The 10,279-nt window shown below is 36.8% G+C and overlaps 1 protein-coding gene across 1 annotated transcript; it reads right to left on the bottom strand.

Annotated features, from left to right (window-relative positions):
• Positions 1 to 5,010: 5,010 nt before the first annotated feature.
• LOC132152720 (5-hydroxytryptamine receptor 1F-like) lies at positions 5,011 to 9,975 on the bottom strand. Its single transcript, XM_059561557.1, has 2 exons — positions 9,848 to 9,975; positions 5,011 to 8,186 (listed from the first exon to the last, which is right to left on the bottom strand). The coding sequence occupies exon 2, from the start codon at positions 8,182 to 8,184 to the stop codon at positions 7,111 to 7,113; it is 1,074 nt and encodes a 357-aa protein (XP_059417540.1). The 5' UTR covers positions 8,185 to 8,186; positions 9,848 to 9,975; the 3' UTR covers positions 5,011 to 7,110.
• Between the last annotated feature and the right edge of the window lie 304 nt (positions 9,976 to 10,279).

The following is a 10,279-nucleotide window of genomic DNA, read 5'->3' as shown; positions in this document are numbered from 1 at the left end:
TCGTATGATGCAGCTCAGTGATTTGATCAAGGGTTAAAAAGTATTCCCATAATATTTTTTTACAGAAAATGAGATCCAGACTGAAACTTTCTGAAAAGCGATTCCTCATCTTGCTTAAGGCAGAGAAAATCCTCCAGAACTCAGAAGCCTTTTTTCTTTCTCTCTTTTCCTTTTTTTTCTGTGAGCAACATGGATCTGAAAGATGCTGTTTTAATAGATGTTGATTTTCCTACAGGCATGTAATTGAATAGTAATGCATGTGATACTATAGTATTGCAAGGGCTGATGCTGTGGGATGAGATGCATGAGTAAAATGAGGTTCAGTGCCTCCTGTTTCAGACAGTGCCTTTTCAGCTCTGCATGAGACTCTTAGAGTCATATTCCTCCACTCGAGCACACATCCCATTACTTCAGGAAATCAGTTCATTTGAAACTTTCATCTGCAAGCAGAGAGATTTCTGAATCATAGCTCACCCGTGAGAAGGTCCCAGAGTTACCTCAGTCTTTTCTCTTCCACTGTAAGGAAGGACATCAATGCAATGCAATCACCTTGAACTAAATGTCAAGACTGGATTGATTCTTATGCATGGAGATTAATGATATGATCTAGAGCAATACTGTACTGTCTTTTATAAATAAAACAACAATTAATAAATTTAGTTTGGTTTCTTTTTACAGTGAATAATTCTGGGTTGCCACTTGATGTCCAATGTATAGTCAAGAACAGCTGAAAATCACTGATATGTTGCAGTGTGTGTTATATTCAGGGGGAGGCACTGTTGCTTTATGTTCAATTTCACTAAAACAATGCATTTTTATATACGTTTATATACAGATCTAATAATGATAAATGAAAACAAGAACTGTTTTTTTAATGTATATAGAATGCAACCTTTTTTAAGCTTTTGTATTTGCATTCATGATAATAATCTGAGTGAACAGTTAAACTCAAAAGTAAACATGAGCTTTAGTTTTTGGTTTGTCTCTCTTTTGCTGTCATGTACAACTCCACAAGTTTGTTTAAAACTTTTATCATGTTCTCCGGTATGATTTGATATGATCTCATGAAGATGAGATAAGGCAAAAACATCTGTCTGTGTACAAATGAGTCACATGCAGTGTCATTTCAGCGTTTTTGAGATACTATTACAGTTTTTATTAGTATTTTGAATCGGTTTTTATTTTAATATTGTCATTTTAATTTTATTTAACATTATAGTGTTTTATCTATTTTTATCTACATCATATTACCAACTAATTTAAAATGAGAAACGTTGCTTTGGCAACTAGCTGAAAGTTTTATTTTTAGTTAACTATGAAAACCCTGTTCACATTTGATTAGTGAATTAGAAATGTTTATTTTATTTTTCTTTGTTTTAAGTTGAAAAAAAAAAACGAATGAGGTTTCTTTATTATGTTTAACTGAGTTAATCCCATGAGATAAATGGTTAATGCCATGTTTAAATTCTCAGATACTCCATGTGGTCTCAAACCTTTGAACACCACTATGCATGCATTTCTGGTTAGTCATCACTGTCATGCAAACTCAATAGCTTAGTCAGTACGTCTAAAATGAAAATGGCACTGTTACGCCATCTTACAGTCTTAGGTTTGAACATTATAAGACTTTTGCATGCTGTTGAGAAGCTTTTTGCAACCCTTGTGCCTTGAGCATAATTTGAGCCCATGATTGTGAGATTAGCCAATTCTTCATCTCACCAACCATAGCACGGTTGTTTCTCACGATACACGTCTAATGGCACAACATATTAACCACAGCTGATGAGCTCGCCTTGCAACATTGCATGCAGACATGAATAAATCTAGAAAACGTAAATGCCTGTTGTCAAATAAGCATAAGTCTCAGCAACAATAAACAAATATATTGTAGATAAATTAAACCTCTGTAGAACCGCACAGGATGCAGATGTTATGTGTAATGTGTGAGAAACCATATATCAATGGAAAGATAATTTATCACTTTTCAGATGATGTATAAATCTCAATTTCGAAAAATTAACCCTTTTGACTGGTTTTGTGGTCACATATTTGGGTTAAGAAATGCATTTTGTGTTATAAAGAGAGAGGAGGGTGGAAGCACTGGTTAGATAAAAAGTTTTGCAAAGTACTGTAAGTCCATTTTGACTGGGCGGTTGTTGTTTAGGTCGCTAATGTCAGCTGATTTTTAACAGTTTGAACAAAATTTCAAAAATATAAAGGTTTTAAATGAATGCTGAGGCGAGATAGAGAATCAGCAGCTTGTTGTTTTATGTCTTTTGTTCACAAACCAACAAGGTCTCCACCAAGGTTTCCTGTGAACTACTGAAGAAATTCTCAGTAACGCATGTTGAATGTGTGCTGTGTCCACACAATCTCATGGCAATTCATAACTATGTAACGTCTTGGCAAATTGGTGGCTAATTTGTTTGAACTGGTACAATGTCATTTGTATGTTTTAGTACAATATACATAAAGGAATAGTTAAAAAAAAAAAAAAAAAATTGCTGAAAAATGTATTGTCCTCAGGCCACATAAGATGTAAATGAGTTTGTTTGTTCACCAGAACATATTTTGAGAAATGAAGCATTACATCACTTGCTCACCAGTGGATCCTCTGCAGTGAATGGGTGCCGTCAGAATGAGAGTCCAAACAGCTGATAAAACATCACAATAATCCACAAGTAATCCACAACACTCCAGTCCATCAGTTAATGTCTTGTGAAGTGAAAACATTTTCAGACTTCATGTCCGAAGAGAGATCATTTTCATTTTGATGGATTAAGGACTTTCTTAAGGACTTGTATTTTAGCTAGGAGCAAATGTTTTTATCAGCTGTTTGGACTCTCATTCTGACGGCACCCATTCACTGCAGAGGATCCATTGGTAAGCAAGTGATGTGGTGATAAATTTCTGATGAAGAAACAAACTCATCTACATATTGGATGACCTGAGGATGTGTACATTTCCAGCAAATTATTCCTTTAAGCCCCAGTGATGTTTATGTTATGGGGTGGACCTTCAAGCTTACTTTAAAGTACCCCAATATGGATTTTGAAAATGACCTTTCATGCAATGTGTTACACAGCTCTAAGTGAATGAAAACATCCTGCAAAGTTTTAAATCTTAGAGTACACCGTGTATAAAAGAAAGAGTCGACTCTGAATCATTGAGAGTCGTTTTTAAGAGGAATACCAAACCGTTTACATCAACATGAAATATTAGCATGCACACCCATCTTTTCGCATTGGTCTGAATGAAAATGCAAATTAAGTTATTATTTTTTGCCACTAAATGCCGCTTTTGGAGCAGTAAAAATAGCTGTTTCCCGGTAACACTGTACACAAAGCAGCACTGTGCTCACAAACGCTGCTTTACCTGGGGCTTTAACAGGCATCACAGACTTGATGGAATGGAAATGAGACCAATCGGACCAATCACCGCAGATTAGCGTGACCCAAAGGAGGGACTTTGTTTGTGTAAGATTAGTATCATACAAATTCATATGAAATCTCCAGCCCATAAAGTAGCAATATTTTCCTATGATATCAGGTTGATTGTGCACAGTAAGGTATTCATTCTCCAGTTCTCTCAAGGTACACAATTATAAAACCTGAAGCTCTCTGTAATGTTATTTCTAATCCCTGAAACCAAAATTATTGTAATGTGGTGTTTTTCTTTAAAAAAAAAAAAAGGAAAGAAAAATACTTTGAAGTGCTGAAATATTGAACCCCAATGTTGCAGCAGCTCCACACACTCACATATAAAAAATAAATGGGCCTAATGAGAACACAGCCACCTTACACTTGCCTCTCCTGTGAATAATTAAAATAACTACCTGTTCCTGTGTAAAAACCACACAGATAAGAGCTCATTATTCAGGTAGGAAAATGTGCAACTGAAGAGCATTCTTAATAAAATGTTCAATACAACAGTTATTTTTAGGAAAAGATAGCCTACAATATCCTTATGTATGCAGTGGGCAGTATTAATATGAGGAGTTATCAGGAAATGAACATGACATCAAAACAGCCTGACCACATTAAAAGCTTTGAATAACACTGGCCAATGATTTAGGACAGCAGAAAAAAGCCATTACTTCGACAGAACAGTGCAGAACAAACAATAATAGTGACCTAGCTGCGGTGTGGGAAAAGATAGTACGGTCTGATGTGATGGAGATAGAGCTTGTTAATCCCGAATTCAAAGTCGTATGTGCAAATCTGACACTTCCTACACCTCAGAAAGCACATACAGTAGTTCATGGTGAAGTATGGTGGTGCAGCCTCTTGCTGAGGGGCTGCTTTTCATCTGCAGGAACTGGACATCTTGTTAAAACCTAGGGAAATGGATGGTGCAAAATACGGAGACAGGCTGCAAGAGTCACACATGAGCAAATCAACCCTGGAGTAGCTTGAGATAAACTGAGTTTGTCGTACAAAAGCCATGGCAATTCTAATGATGAACTGGAGCACTATTTGAAAGTGATGGTGCTCAGTGCTACTCCATATTTCATGTAGTTAGCACCATTTTGAAGAAGCATTTAAATGTGCTTAGATTTTTTTGAATACACATTAATACACCAACATAAAATCAGCTGGGTTTAACAAGCACAAACACAATTAGGATGTAATTAAGGGTGTCAAATGTGATGTGGAGACTTCTGGGAATACTTTTGAGTGATGATGACTCAAACAAAACACTGAATCAGTTTAATGAAGCTGCCAACTGAAATGAACTATCAAAACAAAACTCTCTAAAATGATTGTGACTTGCAGCTCTACGCTGGAGTCATTTAGTGTGACGGACAGCGATGATAGTCTGAATATGTATATTTCTGAATATGAACTGTATGAGAGTAACTGTGTTATGTTTAATGGAATTATTACAGTGTGAGATGAAGATAGATTTCATAAAGGTTAAGGGGACGACAGGATGTTATGCACCAGTTTTAATTGAATGCAAGAAAACATGAGCGTAACATTTTTATAAAATCATTTAATGCTACAACATTTGTCGAACATCTTGTACAACTTGCTTACCTTTGTTTAAAGTTTAGAAATATGTGGCCATACTTCAGGATCTGGTGTGCCACTTTATATAATACAATCAGTATAATCAACATATTGTACATTATGCAAAACATTTATTAACATGAACAACAGATAGCTACATTATGAGATCAAATGTTTTGTACATCACAGGCCCTTCTCAAATCATCAGTTTCTAAAAGATTATATATGAATTAATTCTCTGTTTGTGTCTTTGGTCTCAATATAATTTGGAGGAACACACATAAATCTTATCAGATAAAACATCCGAGTAACATTCTTACCAAAGAAATAAACAAATGCACAACATATTTGCCTAACAAATTTACAGCAGAAGCCCAAATGCAAGAAGTGTCTAAGAATAAACCTTTCCATTGTTTGTGTAATGTACCAGTGAAACATCTGGACATTCCCTTACATTTATAGCCATTAAAACAATAACATTATGGGAAGTTTTCTTCTGATGAAGACCATCAGAAACATGAGATCAGTCAAGTGTGTCCAAGCATTTAACTGGTAGTGCAATTTTAATTAAATGCAAGTGCAATGTTCCAATCTACATATAATCTACAAGTATATTTTGCCCTTCATATGGCTAAATATTTATGTAATGGGCTGTACACTGAATTTAGTAACACTTTACAATAATCTGTTAACAGTAGGTACATTAGCTATCTGTATTTTTTGACAACAATGCTATTTTCAGCATTGACTAATACATTAAAAACAAAAGTCGTATCTGTTAATATTATTTCATGAACTTGAGCCAATATGAACTAACAATGAACAGCTGTATTTTAATTAAATAATGTTAACCAAGATTAATAAATACTTTTCCAAATGTCTTGCTCATTGTTAGCTTATGTTGATACACTAACTAATGTCAGCTAAATGGGACATTTTTGTAAAGTGTTACACTGAATTTCTTCCTCTTATGAAAAATAGTATGATTTTCACATACAAAAGGTTTGTTTGAAATCTATAATATTAAAACCCACTAAAATATTGTTCAGCTCTAAGTAATCTAGTTGCATATATGGATTTCTCTCTAAATATAAGACATTTGTGAAAATGTATAAAAGTGGCAGTTCTTTTTCTGCCTCACAGATCTACTGAAATTACACAGTTTGTTGCAGGTATTTCATATTACTCTCGAAAAATTATTTGGTTTTACGTTGTTCAGTTTTATTTACATTTAATTTTGAATGGGATAAATTTAAACAAAACATTTAATTTAAAAGACCAATATTTAACTGTGCAGAATAATGGCTTGATTTAATTAAAGGAGTAATAGAATGCCCACAAAACAGCTCTTTTCCGAGCACGCCGTTTTGTAGCATTTTCCTTTAAATGTTAATGAGCTCTGCTGACCCCGCCCCTCTCTTCCAGCTGCTCTCTGAGGGGCTGTTTACTTTAGCCGCATTCATCGTGAAACTTGCTAATCAGTACAGTATTAAGGAAAGGCGATTTGCAAAGATTCATTAAAAAAACCTTACACTCACTTCTTCTGTTGGTGAAGCTGGATCACGAATGATTTGTGCAAACATAGATGCATTTATGTAGATTGGGGCTGCATTCCCTTCACAAACAAATGTAACATGAATCCACTGCGTCTTCGGCGGCTCAGGTTTCAGGAGTAAATGACGACTGCTGTGTTCATTATTACATTCAACAACAGAACACTTAGGAGGCATTCTTGTCTACATCTGCTCCGGCAGTGAAACAGTGGTGGACTGATGACAGTCACTCAGGGCAGTCTAAGGTAAAACACCAGTCCAGTCGGTGCTGGAACACTTCTGTCAATCAAACTATTGTGGGAGGGGCCTGGGTGACGTCACAAAGACAGGCATCTGAGATAGACTCGATTTGAGAAAGGGGTAAAGATTTAAGCAGATTAAAAAAAAACAAAAAAAACACTGTGTCTTTATCATTATAGGGTGGATTTGTACACAAACTGCCAACACACATTTCAGTTCAAACAACTTCTAAAAGTGCATCATATGTCCCCTTTAAGTTCTTTGAAGGTTTTCTTTCCTTTTTTTTTTTTTTTTTTGCAATCCGTTCATTGGTGTTGGAGATAATTCTTGCACTTGATTAACTTCTGGAAAGCCCTTTTGAAATCCTCGTTAAAGATGGTGTAAATCAGCGGGTTGATGAGAGAGTTCAGATATCCCAGCCAAGTCAGAAAGTTGGTGACCTGAGGAGATGGAGTGCAGGACGTACACATGTTAACAATCACCTCATGGATGAAGAACGGCAGCCAGCAGATGACAAAAGCCCCTATAATGAGTCCCAGAGTGGTGGCGGCCTTCCTTTCATGCGTGCTGGAGATGCGATTTCTCCTGATGGACTGTTCTCTGAAAGACCAAGTCTTTGGGCTTTTCCCAGCGATGCACACTCTGTCGCCTTCGGTGGAGGGTTCTGACACTGATTTCTCCGGAGGGCTTAGGGTGTCCGGGGATGTGGGCTCCTGGTCGCTGCACTTGGGAAGCATGTGTCCATTTATCTCTGGCTTGTTGAAGCGGCTGGCTCTCCTTTTGTAAAGAGTCTTTGCTGCTCGGTAGATCTTGTAGTAAAGAATGAGAATGAGTATTAGCGGGATGTAAAAAGCTCCGAACGTGGAGTAAAGTAAAGAGCCAATGTTGTCATGTTTAATGATGCACTCATTTTCTTGGTGGCCTCTCAATAGCATTGGCGGCAGAGAGACTATTATCGAGAGGAGCCACACCACACTTATCATGATGGCGGCCCGTAGAGATGTCCTCTTTCTCAAATACTCCACGGCATCTGTAATGGCACGGTATCGGTCCACAGCGATGGCCGCGAGGTGCAGAATGGAGCACGTGCAGCAGGTTATGTCCACGATTAACCAGATGTTGCACATGACTTCACCCATGACCCATGTCTCCATCACAATGTAGGCAATGCTGAAGGGCATGACTAATATGGCCACCAAAAGGTCAGTCATGGCCAATGAGCAAATGAGATAGTTTGCAGGATGGTGCAGCTTTGGTGTGACGATGATGGCTGTAATGACCAAGCAGTTCATGGCCATTGTCAGTATAGCAAGAAACGAAAGCGTGAGGGAGAGGACAATCACGCCCCATGTGTCTGTATGTGTTTCATTTGAATTCATGCCTAGGACAGAACAGGACAAGCAGAATCACTAAGACAGGATAAAAAAATCTGCTGATGAGTTCACATGGGGCTTGTTGAACCAGCTGTGTATATGATACAATGTTGTTTAGCTGCGCATAAATGAGGATTAAACTGAACATTAAACTAAGATGATTAGTTATTCAATGTAAACAAAATATTTACAGAATATTTACTCCAAGTCTCCAACTTGGAGTCGATTGGTTTATTTCAGTGAGTTTATGTATTACCTGATAGACTTTAATAAAAATGACAATTTTAATTTAAAAGAACTCTTTTCTATTTGAATATATTTTTCTAAGTAAAATTTTCAGCATCATTACTCCAGTGTAATGGACTGGAGTGGTGTGGATTACTTGTGGATTATTGTGATGTTTTCATCAGTTTCATTCACTGCAGAGGATCCACTGGGGAGTAAAGTTCCTTGTGCACTGAGTCAGAAATTTTCATATGCTTTTTTCGTATTCGTCATCCTAAAAAATTTTCACGCACACAAACCTTGCCCACTGATGCGTATTAATTAACCTGCAGCGAAAGAATCCGCAAAACAATACAAAATGCAGTCTTCGAGCAATGAGGATGATTGTGTTGGCCTCTCTTTTCTTAAAAAGAGAAAAAGAAAGAGGAAATGTTGGATCCATCATCCAATCCAAGGAGAGTTCCACCTGCTTATCAAGGAGCTTTGGGATTATCCAATGTTTACTTCAGGATGTCAATGGCTCAGGTTGATGCTTCGCTAGTGATACTGGGGCCACATATTAAAAAGAAGACCACCCAATTCTTCTTTTCCAACTCAGTGTGCAAGGAGAAGAATTGGATCAACTAGCTAGACGCCTTGCTTGTATGGTGGCTCTGAATTGTCAAAACACCTCTCAGAATTAAATTGAATTGAAAATGCTTGCTAAACGCAGAAAATCGAACACGATCAGGATGAAAGTTTTGGAGGCAGTGTGTAAACGTGATTGACAGAATGTGAGATCGTATTTCTTTTTTAACGTGCGAAAATTTCTGACAAAAATTTCTGACTCAGTGTGCCTTAAGTGATGAAATGCTAAATTTCTCCATCTGTTCATATGGACAATCAAACTCATCTACATCTTTAGTGGCCTTTTCAGCAAACTTTCATTTAGATTTGCTGTAAGATTTACAAGTAGAGTAAATATGACAGATAACATACTGAAATAAATGTGAAGACTGAAACAGCATTTCTTATAAAACATACTCTAATAATACTTGTTTTATTTTTTCTTTGAAAAATGTTTTTTTAGTGTTGTTACTAAGACTGAAATGTAGCAAGGTTTTAAGCTTGCTATCAAATGTAATGATGAGCAGAAAGCTTGAAATAAAACAAAGACCACACACACTTTTAATGACTCACCAGTTATCAGTTTTGATCATTCTAATAAGCATTCTCACTAATTCTCCCCAAGTCATCAAACATTTCATTTTTGTCCAAATAGAAATCAACGGATAACTATTGCAGTGTGATTTATATAACAAGACAGCATAAACCTAATGGCCTTCATGGGCATTAAATAATGTGGAAATTTCTTGTGTGGCCTCTTTTATTCACTGGGGAACACTTCCGAGTTCACCTGGTTTACTCTATTGAAATATCATGAAGTGCTTTTCACTATTCATACCTGTAGAAGTGCTGCTTATTCATCTGACAGCTTCTGTCTGTGTGCGTTAATCGAGCTGCACATCATCCCAGCATTGTGTTCAGAGATCTTGACCATGGTGGTCTATTCCATCATTTGCCACAAATCATCTGAAATATCAAAAGGAGTGTTAATGTCAAAGGAAGGTTTGTCAGATTGTACTTGCAGAACACGGGAGGGAATAGATGTTATGACTGCTGCTGAAATCATTGATGAAAGAGGAATATAATTTTCTCTAAAGCGCATCTGAATCACTGTCTTTTAAAAGGAAAATGGGCCAGAGAGAGCCACATGAGAGCTCGCAGGATGTTTTCTATTCAGTACAGCGAGGAATTTGACTGAACTTGCTGATTTTCATTACATCAAGTATCAGCTGTTTATGACTGTCCCTTGAACTTGTGCATTTGATGTCTT

This window comes from Carassius carassius, chromosome 11 (assembly GCF_963082965.1).
Source record: "Carassius carassius chromosome 11, fCarCar2.1, whole genome shotgun sequence".
NCBI classification, from domain to species: Eukaryota; Metazoa; Chordata; class Actinopteri; order Cypriniformes; family Cyprinidae; genus Carassius; species Carassius carassius.
Note: the sequence above shows the minus strand (reverse complement) of the source record. Positions and strands in the feature narration are given on the sequence as shown.